General features: G+C 41.3%; 1 protein-coding gene across 4 annotated transcripts in view; it reads right to left on the reverse strand.

The window, feature by feature from the left end:
* Positions 1–1,647: 1,647 nt before the first annotated feature.
* Positions 1,648–13,021, reverse strand: part of VPS35 (VPS35 retromer complex component) — a 39,742-nt gene continuing 28,368 nt past the window's right edge. For all 4 annotated transcript variants that reach the window (XM_078358149.1, XM_002760914.6, XM_078358148.1 and 1 more), the window contains exons 14-17: positions 5,195–5,374; positions 4,472–4,711; positions 3,940–4,083; positions 1,648–2,598 (exon numbers count right to left, since the gene is read on the reverse strand). In XM_078358149.1, coding sequence (XP_078214275.1) covers positions 2,419–2,598; positions 3,940–4,083; positions 4,472–4,711; positions 5,195–5,374 — 744 coding nt within the window. In that variant the 3' untranslated portion in view covers positions 1,648–2,418. The remainder of the gene's footprint in view (positions 2,599–3,939; positions 4,084–4,471; positions 4,712–5,194; positions 5,375–13,021) is intronic.

Raw genomic sequence — 13,021 nt, forward strand, 5'->3', positions numbered from 1 at the left:
TTGTAAGATATAAAAACTGCTAAAAAAGGAGAGCAGGGAGTAGCAGACACACAATGTAGCTGAATTTTTATTACATCCAATAGACATAAAATAATTACTCAACCAAATTGCTATAAAAGGTTTTAAATGCCAAGTCAGTTTTTAGATTTTCATTACGGACAGGCAAGACTATAACTGGCTTTAGCCCATGGGTCTGCCTTTGAGTAGCATGGGACTGGAGGCCAAGCACTGGCCTCAGAAGGCTAAATACGCTATTGGACTTGACGTTCTGTGAGAATTCATTCAGCCCTCTGCAGAACTTCCCCATCTCAACCCCCCAAAGCCCTTCTTCACTGCTCTCCTGGGTATACACTTACCATCTTCTGTAACTACAGATACCTATTCACAGCAGACTAAAATTCTTGAAGCTAGGGACTACCTTCTTGACCTTTAGATTCAGTGCCTAACTCTATCTACTACTGTTTTTGTTCAACAACAAAAAAATCCCTAAGTTAAGATTATCAACAGTGCTTTGGCTTCATTTTTATTTATTTTTTGTTGGTTTATTATTTTAAAAATCAGGTCTCTTTCTCTCAACCCAGAAAATAAGAGCTAATTTACACACTGTACTGACATTATTTTGCCTGCAAACCAACCTCTCCAGTTGAACTCAAATTCAAGTATTCTCATGTCTTTTCTACTATTCCAGTTGTATTTCACAAAACATGTAAATAATAAGGACATGTCAAGCCATAATCAGGTTTATATGGGGATAAACTAACACCTGTAAAGAACAAAAAGGGTGTGCTGAACTATGACATACCACGGAAAGGCTTTAACATTTGATACATTTTAGTGGTACTGATTTTCTAACTCTGGGAAACATTTGTTCATGTAAAGCCTAGGAAAGGTTAGTCATCAAGTGCTAGCAATGGGAAGACAGATGGTGAGGGGTTAAGTGATGTAGTCATTTGAAAATGTCTATAAATTCTCCCTTCAAGAGGTGGAGCTTAATTCTCCTTGCCCTTGAATATAGGCTAGACTTAGTGATTTCCCACTAACAGAATAAGGCAAAAAATGAGTGTGTCACTTCCATGGTGAGGCCACCGAAAGGCAATGTGGGTTTCCTTCTTGCTTTCATACTCGGGGGAAAGCCAGCCACCATACTGTGAGGACACTCTGTGGAAGGAGAGGAACTGGGGCCTCTGCCTAACAGCCAGGTCTATAAAGCAAAGAAGTCAGCCCCAGTTGAAGCTTCAGATGACTGCAGCCTCAGCCAGTATCTTGCTTGCAACCTTACACTACTCCTTTTGCCAGAACCACCAGCTAAGCTGCCCCCAAACTCCTGATCCAGAGACCTGTGAGATAAATGTTTGCTGTTTTAACACACTAAATTTTGGGATAACTTATTACATAGTAGGTTACTAGCACAGGTGGTGAACCTTTGGGGGGTGTTACATGAATTCATCATGCCTTGGTAAAAGCAGGGTGAAGTTGAGGAAAGAAAGGGGTATAAATGACTCTAAGAGTAGATGCCGCCTTGTTCAACAAGTGACTAAAACTAGAGTTAAGTAAGCTCTGTGAAAATAAGAGAATGTCTATTAAACTCCATAAGCATTCTACTAGTTCTTTTTATTAATAAAGATAGTATGAAAAAAAGCTCCGAAATTGTTAATAGCAACTTTATTGTTTCACTGGTGAAAAAAAAAAATCATAATTGTGATGCATTTCCTGCTAAATTTACAATGGAGATACATAATTTATATAGATCACAAATTTTCTTTTATACTATTTAAAACCAAATTATTTTGATAAATACGCCCAGAGGACAACATAAGTTCTTAATGGGTGGCTGAATCCAAATATGCAAAATATAGCTTCTGGTTTTGACCATGATGCTTTAAAATTCTCAAACATGCATTAATATATTCTAGTTTTAGGGAAAATTTTATACATGGTCATATCTTGCAATTTAGGGAAAAGCCCAAGATGAAGTTCACATACAGTATTCCTTTCTTCTAAATTAATCTGAAATTGGAGTAGAGAAGAAAACAGACAGACACTTTTGGGTTAGTACTCCCCAGTAATGAAGAAAATACACAATCAACAATGAAACAAAACAAAAAAGAGGAAGAGCTTCATTAGTAGCCAAGATCAGTGCTTGTGGGTTTTTTTCTGTTTTTTTTTACAGATCACAGGAATTTTAAATCAGTCATGCTACTTGGGGTGATCAGACAGACTTGAACACTTACCAAGTGAATAACTTTATTAAGGTCCTGAAGGTGAGTGTCCGGAGGTGCTGGGTAAAACACATCACAGGTAAGAAACAGGAAACCTACCTCAGCATTTCTGAAAGGCACAATCTATGGAAGGGAAACCTAGCGTAATAAAACCCTCACTGGATGTACATGGAAAGAAGTATGGTGAGCTGTTTCCTTTTTAAAGGATGAGACCCTCATAAATCGGCCCCTCAGATTCTGGTGATTCCCGTCGCAAGCGCAAATGCTCCAGTGTGTTATGAAAATGTTTGTTAATCTGCTCTGTTTCTTCACTGGACTCAAGATTTGGGAGGTCTTCTCGAATCTTTTGGATAAGCTGGTTTAAAACCTGAATTGTTACCTACAAAAGAGTATATACAAATTCATGATCAAGCATGTACCACAAAAAAATGAAAGACAATTTAATAAAACTGTTTTGAAGAGTTTCTGTTACTCTCATCAGTTACTTGAGTAATTATGAAAAAAGCAAGATGGGAGCACAATTTCTAGTTCGAACAACTACTGACTACACCCCCACCCCCCGCCCAAAAAACAACTCTTAAACACAAGCAAAATTGGTCCAGCATAATCCCAGCACTTTGGGAAGATCACTTGAGGTCAGGAGTTCAAGACCAGCCGGCCAACATGGTGAAACCCCACCTCTGCTAAAAATACAAAAATTAGCTGGGTGTGGTGGCAGGCACCTGTAATTCCAGCTACTCAGAAGGCTAAGGCAGGAGAACCTGGGAGGGAGAGGTTGCAATAAGCTGAGATTGCACCACTGCATTCCTGCCTGGATGACAGAACAAAACTCCATCAATTAAAAGAAAAAAAAAAAAAAGAAAAGAAAAATGTTATTTAACTTACCAATCTTGACCAAAGCTGCATTACTAAAAGGATACTACATTTAGGAATTATCTTTTTTTTTGAGACGAAGTTTCACTTTTGTTACCCAGGCTGGAGTGCAATGGTGCAATCTCAGTTCACTGCAACCTCCACCTCCTGGATTCAAGCAATTTTCCTTGTCACCCTCCCAAGTAGCTGGGATTATAGGCGCCCACTACCACACCTGGCTAATTTTTCTATTTTTAGTAGAGAGGGAGTTTCACCATGCTGGCCAGGCTGGTCTCAAACTCCTGACCTCAGGTGATCCACCTGCCTTGGCCTTCTAAAGTACTGGGATTACAAGTGAGCCACTGTGACCAGCCTAGGAATGATCTTAAACTAGAACATTACGACAAATTAGCCTATTATTTGGTATCTGTAAATTATTTGATATTTGTCTTAAAAAAATATTTTTTTGAGATTGAGTCTTGCTCTGTCACCCAAGCTGGAGTGCAATGACACAATCTCTGCTCACTGCAACCTCTTCCTCCTGGGTTCAAGTGATTCTCCTGCCTCAGCCCCCTGAGTAGCTGGGATTAGAGGCGTGCGCCACCACATGCAGCTAATTTTTTGTACTTTTAGTAGATACAGGGTTTCACCATGTTGGTCAGGCTGGTCTTGACCTCATGATACATCTGCCTCAGCCTCCCAAAGTACTGAGATTATAGGCATGAGCCACAGCTGCCCAGCCTATTTTATATTTTTCAAATGAACAGTGATTAAAGTATCAGAATGATAAACTTTTGTACCTATCAAATCTCCTAAAGTAGGAAGGGAAAATATTAGTTTATTAACAACACTTTACTAATACACTTACCGCATCATTTTCCTTTTCATAAAAATAGATATATCTGTTCAGAATTTCTATAAAAAGCTGCACTTGTAGAGAGGGGTCCATGCACTGGTTTGCTATTTTTAGAGCTTTCTTTAGGCACTCCATTACCCTCTTGCCTCCATGAAGCTAAAATAAAAGGGTAGGAACACAGTGAAGAGATTATTGAAACAGCCCATTTTCATACAAAGAAACACAACACTACCGTACTCTTTTGTGTTTTAAAGAAAAACAACAAATTTAAGTCCTTTTCATTCTCCTCCGTCTTCTGTTTTGAAGTATACAGGTGTACTTTTTTTAAAAAACAGGTAGTGGTTTGGACTTGCAATGTTACAATATCCTCAAAGCAAAGGCTTCACTATAGGATGAGACTTTTTTTTTTTTTAACAAAACCAAAGCAATTTTGTTCATCAGACTTCCGAGCACCCCATAGGTTTCACCTCTAGAGCACAAGGCCATGGCAATTGATCCCTGTTATCGATCCTGTCTGCTATCATGCAGTTAGGAATCACCTTACCTCCTCTCCATTTTTGTCTGTGTTTCTCCCAGACCAGAAGAGATGTGCACAGGTGCTCACAGCTCGGCCCTGATCAGGTTTCTTCAGAAGTTTGGATGCAGCAAGGGCACACTGAGTCCTCAGGGGTTCATGATTCTCTTCACTGAAGCACTTCATCCTTTCAAAAGTGCCAATGATCAAGGTGATGGCAGCCAGCTGTGCTTTAGAATCACTGATTTCATCTTCATACAGAGAAAATGCCTAGAGAATACAAAGCAGAAGGACTTTCAAGGACCAACCATTCTCTAGCTGAGCATTTTCCAACGTACTTCTCACCAAACCTCCATCCTGTGAGACTTCTTCAGCCTTCATATCAGAACATGCTGCACCCTCTCTTGAGACCACAGGACACTGCTAAGATGGTAAAAATGCTAAAAAGTTGCAATAAAGAAACTTCTTTCAACTTTGTTTAACCCAGGGTTCCTAAAATGAATTGACAAAGGAACCATATTCCATGAAACACTTTTACCACAACCCAGTTGGAAATCTTAGATTTCATCAGCACCCAGCAAATGATCAGTCAACTTTGACGATAATATTAAAGAGGTTCCAAGATGGTGGGAAGGTGGTAGTTACATATTCAGGGAAAGAAGAGTAAACTCATGTGCATTACTGCCACGCCTGCAAACAAGCAACTGAACTCAGCAGAGCTAATGTGACAATTCAGGAAGAACAGATCATCACCTGGGACATGAATTCGTATGCCACTGTTTCATGATTTTCAAAACCAATTTCCCCAGCAGCTAGTGCTCCTTGAAGAAAAAGTCTTAAGGGCAATTCTGCCAGTTCTGCTTTGATCAAAGCACTGATAGTCTGGTGGGCAAATGAAAAAATCTTCTGGCATTTCTTTTCCCATTTGTCATCCTAAAACAAGAAATAACATTTTAAGTTACCGTAAGTTCAAAATTAACTTGTTTCAGAATACTCATTTTATTTAAACTTGTAGTAGAACAAAATAGTAAAGGTGGTAAGTTTTCCTGTCATTTTCCCTCTCTGTTTCAGTTATACGGCACACAAGTAAATCAAGCAGGATGCCTTCTTAAAACGTCATTTCAGGTTAAACTGCCTTTGCAATATTAACATGTTTGGTATTTGTTTTTTTTTTTCTTCTTTTTTGAGATGGAATTTTGCTCTTGTTGCCCAGGCTGGAGTGCAGTGGCGCAATGTTGGCTCACTGCAACCTCCGCTTCCTGGGTTCAAGTGATTCTCCTGCCTCAGCCTCTCGAGTTAGCTGGGATTACAGGTGCCATGCCCAGCTAATTTTTTTATTTTTAGTAGAGGCAGAAGGCTGGACGTGGTGGCTCAAGCCTGTAATCCCAGCACTTTGGGAGGTTGGTGGATCACCAGGTCAAGAGATCAAGACCATCCTGGTCAACATGGTGAAACCCCGCCTCTACTAAAAAGACAAAAAATTAGCTGGGCATGGTGGCGTGTGCCTATAATCCCAGCTACTCAGGAGGCTGAGGCAGGAGGATTGCCTGAACCCAGGAGGCGGAGGTTGCGGTGAGCCAAGATCGCGCCATTGCACTCCAGCCTGGGTAACAAGAGTGAAACTCTGTCTCAAAAAAAAAAAGTAGAACTGGGGTTTCACCATGTTGGCCAGGCTGGTAACTCCTGACCTCAAGTGATTTGCCTGCCTCAGCCTCCCAAAGTGCTGGGATGACAGGCATGGGCCACTGAGTCCAACTTGTTACTACTTTTTTTTTTTTTTTTTTTTAAGACAGGCTCTTGTTCTGTCACCCAGGCTGGAGTGCAGTGGCATGATCACAGCTCACTGCAGCCTTGAACTCCTGGATTCCAGTGATGCTCCCACCTCAGACTCCTGAATAGCTAGGACTACAAGCTTGCATCACCACACCTACCTAATTTTTACATTTTTTGTAGAGACAGGATTTTACAGTTCTGTTTTCCAGACTGATCTTGAACTATTGGCCCCACGCAAACCTCCAACTTCAGCCTCCCGAAGTGCTGGGATTACAAGCATGAGCCATCACACCTGACTATTTGTTTTTTCTGATTAGTAAAGTAACATTCCCAAATTGGTTAAAATTGGAAAAATACACAAAATCATCTACACGCCATCCCTAAATCTATCACCCAGGGATAATCATCAGGAAGAATCTGATGCTAAATGTCTTCCTTTCTTTTTTTCTATGTAAATGTAATGTAACTGGAATTTTTGTGTGTAGTTTTTTTTCTTTTTTTGAGAAAGAGTCTTGCTTTGTTGCCCAGGCTGGAGTGCAGTGGCAAGATCTCAGCTCTCTGAAACCTCTGCTTCCTGGGTTCAAGTCACTCTTCTGCCTCAGCCTCCTGAGTAGCTGGGATTACAAGTGTGCTACCATACCCGGCAAATTTTTGTATTTTTAGAAGAGATAGGATTTCACCATATTGGCCAGGCCAGTCTTGCACTCCTGACTTTAACTGATCCACCTGTCTCAACCTCCCAAAGTGCTAGGATTACAGGCATAAGCCACTGCCCCCAGCCCTCATTTTCTTACTTGAGAGTTAAACAAAATCGGACTTACACTTCAAGTAATTTGTATCTAATTTTTCTTTCACTTATTTTGGCCTAAAAATTTTCCTCATACTAATTTGAAATCATTTTAATGACTAGAAAATATTATAGAAACTGGCTATGGTAAAATTTATTTAACTATTCCCTTTTTGAAATAATCTGTGATATTATAATGAATGTTCTATACACACCAAACTTTCTTGAGACCCTAATTATTCCCTTAGTATAAATTCTTGAAATTCCACCTGGAAGTGAAATTATTGAATATTTTAACACCCTAGTTACATACTGCCAACTTCCTAGACAGACTGTAGTAATTCACACTGCCAACATTAGATTAGAATGAATTTTCATCACACCATCGCCATTGCTGAACCTTATTTTTCTTTTCTCTTTGCTAATTTGATTTCTTAAGTTTCACTGCTGGCTGGGCGCAGTGGCTCATGCCTGTAATCTCAGCACTCTGGGAGGCTGAGGCAGGTGGATCACCTGAGGTCCGGAGTTCGAGACCAGCCTGGCCAACATGGTGAAACCCCGTCTCTACTAAAAATATAAAAATTAACTGGGCATGGTGGTGGGCACCTGTACAGCTACTCAGGAGGCTGAGGCAGGAGAATCGCTTGAACCTGGGAGGTGGAGGTTGCAGCGAGCTGAGGTCAGGCCTCTGCACTCCAGCCTGGGTGACAAGAGCAAGACTCTGTCTAAAAAAAAAAAAAGGTTCCCTGCTGTAATTACAACTGAGGTTAAATATTTTATCATGTTTGACAAATTTCTTCTTGTTAATTCTTTTCATTTCTAAAGATGGTGACTGGCTGGGCATGGTGGCTCATGCCTGTAATCCCAATACTTTGAGAGGCCGAGGAGGCAGGAGGATTGCTTGAGCCCAAGAATTTGAGACCAGCCTGGGCAACATGGTTAGACCCCATCTCTACAAAAAATTAGCCAGTGTGGTGGCACATGCGTGTAGCCCAAGCTACTCAGGAGGCTGAGGATCACTTGAACCTAAGAGTTCAAATCTGCTGTGACCTGTAATCATACCACTGTATCCCAGCTTGGGTGGCAAAGACCTTGATTCAAAAAAAAAAAAAAAGGACAGTGACAGTCATAGACTTGTTCCAAGGATTAAATGCCATAATCCAAGTAAGTATAAGGTCCTTGGCACAGTGTACGGCAGCACTCAGTAAGTAGTGCTAGTAAATAAGTAAAGGCTACTTTTACTTATTTGCCCTAAATCGTTTTGATCCCCAGACTTTTTAATCTTATAACTGAAAGTTTGTATTCTTTGGCAACTACTGTTACACTCTTTGCTTATGTGAGTTCAACCATTTTTTAGTGACTGGGTCTCCCTGTTGCCCAGGCTGGAGCACAGAAGCGCAATCATAATTCACTGCAGCCTCTAACTCCTGGGCTCAAGCCGTCCTACTGCCCTAACCTCTTTTCTTTTTTTTTGAGATGGAGTCTCACTTTGTGGCTCAGGCTGGAGTGCAATGGCATGATCTCGGCTTACTGCAACGCCCACCTCCTGAGTAGCTGGGATTACAGGTATATGCTACCACGCCTGGCTGATTTTTGTATTTTTAGTAAAGACAAGGTTTCACTATGTTGGCCAGGCTGGTCTTGAACTCCTGACTTCAAATGATCCACCCACCTCCACCTCCCAAAGTGCTAGGATTACAGGTGTGAGCTGACGCACCTGGCCCCACCCTAGCCTCTTGAGTGGGTAGGACTACAGGCATGCACTACCATGCCTGGCTAATTTTTTAAGAGATTGGGTCTTGCTATGTTGCCTAGGAGAGATGAATTCAACTTAAAAAAACAATTCCACATATAGATGAAGTCATGCAGTATTTGCCTTTCTGTGTTTGGCTTATTTCACTTAGAATAATGTCCTCCAGATTCATCCCTTTGTCATAAATAGCAAGATTTTCTCCATTTCTATGGTTGAATAATATCCTACTATGTAGAGAATATTATATGTGAGTAGAAACACACACATATATATATACACACACGCACACACATACACACAACACTATTTCTTTATTCATCTATTGATAGACACTAAAGTTGTTTCCATATTTCAGTCATTGTGAATAATGCTGCACTGAACATGGGAGTGCAGGAATCTCTTTGAGATACCGATTTCTTTTCCTTTGATTACATAATCAGATGTGAGATTGCAGGGTCACATGGAAGTTCTATTTTTAGTTTTTTGAGGACCCTCCCTACCATTTTCCATAATGGCTACATAATTTATATTCCCACCAATAATACACAGGGTTCCTATTTCTCTACATCCTTGCCAACACTTGTTATTTTCTGTCTTTTTGATAATATTCTGACAGGTGTGAGGTGGTATCTCACAGTGGTTTTGATCTTCATTTTCCTGATAATCTTTTCATATACCAGTTGGCCATCTGTATGTCTTCCTTGGAAAAATGTCTATTCAGATCCTTTGCCCATTTTTTAATCAAGTTATCCATTTTCTTACTATTGAGTTGTGTTCCTTATATATTTTGGATACTGACCACTTTTAAGATGTATGATTTCCAAATATTCTTCCCCATTCCATTGGCTCTCTCTTCAAACTGCTGCTTTGTTTCCTTTGTTGTATAGAGCTTTTTAGTTTAATAGAGTCCCCCTTGCTTATTTTTGCTTTGGTTGCCTAAGTTTTTGGTTGTATATCCAAAAAAAACATTGCCAAGACCAATGACAAGGAGATTTTTCCCTATGTTTTTTTCTAGGATTTTTATGGTTTCAGGTCTTTATTCCATTTTTAGTTCATTATTGTATATAGTACAAGAGGTCCAATTCCATTTTTTGGCATGTGGATATCCAATTTTCCCAATACTATTTATTGAAGAGACCATCCTCTTCTCCACTGTGTATGCTTGCTGACTTGATCAAAGATTTCTTTGTTGCATATGCACGGGTTTATTTCTAAACTCTCTATTCTGGAACTGGGAAGATGGTGCTGTAGAACAACTCAGGATTGCAGCTCCCAGTGAATCCGCAGAGAGTGAGTGGATGCCGCATTTCCTTATGGATCTTTATTGCCCACAGACCAGGAGATTCCCAGGTTTAAGAACCCCACGGGCCACTGGCAGTTGGGCCGGCGCGGCTGTTTGGGCCGAGGCTGCAGCGCAGCGACACTCTGTACAAAATACACTGGTTTGGTTGCCCTGTTAAACCGGCAATTGGAGATTTCGGAAGGCAGATTAGCACATTCACCTGATTAAACGGAACTTAAACAGAAAGCCAAACCAGGAGATTCCCGGGCAGCAACGTGGTTTGAGCCGGTGCAGTGGGTCGCTGCACGAGAAATCACACAGATCCCAGCGCCCTTGCAGCAGGCGACTGGAACACCTGGGAGAGAGTCAACCATTCAACTTTAAAAAAAAAAAAAGGGCGCTGAGGCAGGGAGCCAGGTGATCAGGCTCGGCGGGTCCCACCCCGACAAAAACAAACAAAACAGCAATTGGAAATGCTCAGGGTTGAGAGTTTCACGGCAAGCACAGCTGAATCCAGGACAGTGCAGCTTGGTGGGAGAGGGGCGTCCGCTACTACCAAGGCACGCAACCCCTACAGAGGTACTCTGTCATTGCTGACACAGCCTGCAGTTGTCGAGGCAACCCGCCATAACAGAGAGAGTCCGCCACTACAGAGGCGGGCCACCATCGCCACTGCAGTTCTAATCACACCCATATAAACAGGATTACAGGGAATTACACACAGCAGCAGGGCAGAGCCCATGGCAACAGGGCGGAACCCATGGCAGCTCATCATAGCCACTACAGGCAGGCAGTGAATAGACTGCCTCCTCAATGGGCAGGAAAGTACAATGGATACTCATAAATAAAGCCCTAACTACCCGGAGCAGAGCACCTGAGGAAAAAAAAGGGGGCTTTATGAGTTCTGCTGCAGCATACTTAAACGTACCTAACAGCTCTGAATGAACAATGGAGCTCACAGCTCGGCATGAGAGCTCCTATAAAGTACAGACTGTAGCTCCTCAAGCAGCTCCCTGACTCCCGTATATCCAAAGAGTCACCTCACAAAGGACTGATCAGACTGACATTTGGTGGGCATTATTCAGGGACAAAGATAGCAGAAGACGACTCTGGTAGCAACCCTCACAGTTCTGTAGCTGCTACAGGAGTTCCCCAGGCAAGCAGGGCCTGGAGTGGGCCTCAGCAGTCCTACAGAGCAGTGGGGCCAGACTGTTAGAAGAAAAACTAAGAAACAGAAATACTTCATCATCAACAATCTGGATGTCCACTCAGATCCAATCGGAAAATCAGCAACCACTCAGACGACAGGTGGATAAATCCATAAAGATGGGAAGAAACCAGCGCAAAAAGGAGGAAAACACCAAAAACCAGAACACCTTGCCTCCTACAAAGGACCAAAACTCCTCACAAGCAAGGGAACAAAGCTGGACGGAGAATGAGTGTGATGAAATGACGGAATCAGACTTCAGAAGGTGGGTAATGAGAAACTTCCGTGAGCTAAAAGAACATGTTCAAATCAAGGCAAAGAAACTAAAAACCTTGAAAACAGATTTGAAAAAAGATTTGAGGAAATGATAACAAGAATGGACAACTTAGAGAGGAATATGAGTGAACTGAAGGAGCTGAAAAACACAACACGAAAACTTCGCAAAGCATGCACAAGTTTCAACAGCCAAACTGACCAAGCAGAAGAAAGAATATCAGAAGTCGAAGATCAACTCAATGAAATAAAACGAGAAACCAAGATTAGAGAAAAAAGTGCAAAAAGGAATGAACAAAGTCTCCAAGAAATGTGGGACAATGTGAAGAGACCTAATCTACGTTTGATAGGTGTACCTTAATGTGACCAAGAGAATGAATCCAAGCTGGAAAATACTCTTCAAGATATTACCCAGGAAAATTTCCCCAACCTAGCAAGACAGGCCAACATTCAAGTCCAGGAAATACAGAGAACACCACAAAGATATTCCACAAGAAGAGCAACCCCAAGGCACATAATCCTCAGATTCACCCCGGTTGAAATGAAGGAGAAAATGCTAAGGGCAGCCAAAGAGAAAGGTCGGGTTGCCCACAAAGGGAAGCCCATCAGACTCACAGCAGATCTCTTGGCAGAAACCCTGTAAGCCAGAAGAGAGTGGGGGCCAATTTTCAACATCCTTAAAGAAAAGAATTTTCAACCCAGAATTTCTTATCCAACAAAACTGGGCTTCATAAGTGAAGGAAAAATAAAATCCTTTGTGAACAAGCAAGTACTCAGAGATTCTGTCACCACCAGGCCTGCTTTACAAGAGCTCCTGAAAGAGCCACTACACATAGAAAGGAACAATCCGTACCACCCACTCCAAAAACACACCAAATGCTAAAGAGCATCAACAAAATGAAGAATCTGCATGAACTAATGGGAAAAACAGCCAGCGAGCATCAAAATGGCAGTATCAAATTCACACATAAGAATATTAACCCTAAATGTACATGGGCTAAATGCACCAATCAAAAGACACAGACTGGCAAATTGGATAAAAAGCCAAACCCATCAGTGTGCTGTATCCAGGAAACCCATCTCACATGCAAGGATACACAAAGGCTCAAAATAAAAGGATGAAGGCAGATTTACCAAGCAAAAGGAGAGCAAAAAAAAGCAGGATTTGCAATTATCGTCTCTGATAAAATAGACTTTAAAGCAACAAAGATCAAAAGAGACAAAGAAGGACATTACATAATGGTAAAAGGATCGATACAACAAGAAGAGTTAATGATCCTAAATATATACGGACCCAATACAGGAGCACCCAATATAAGGCAAGTTCTTAATGACTTACAAAGAGACTTAGACTCCCACACAATAATAGTGGGAGACTTTAACACTCCACTGTCAATATTAGACAGATCAACCAGACAGAAAATTAACAAGGATATCCAGGGCTTGAACTCAGACCTGGAACAAGCAAACCTGATAGACATTTATGGAACTCTCCACCCCAAATC

This window comes from Callithrix jacchus, chromosome 20 (assembly GCF_049354715.1).
Source record: "Callithrix jacchus isolate 240 chromosome 20, calJac240_pri, whole genome shotgun sequence".
Classification (NCBI taxonomy): Eukaryota; Metazoa; Chordata; class Mammalia; order Primates; family Cebidae; genus Callithrix; species Callithrix jacchus.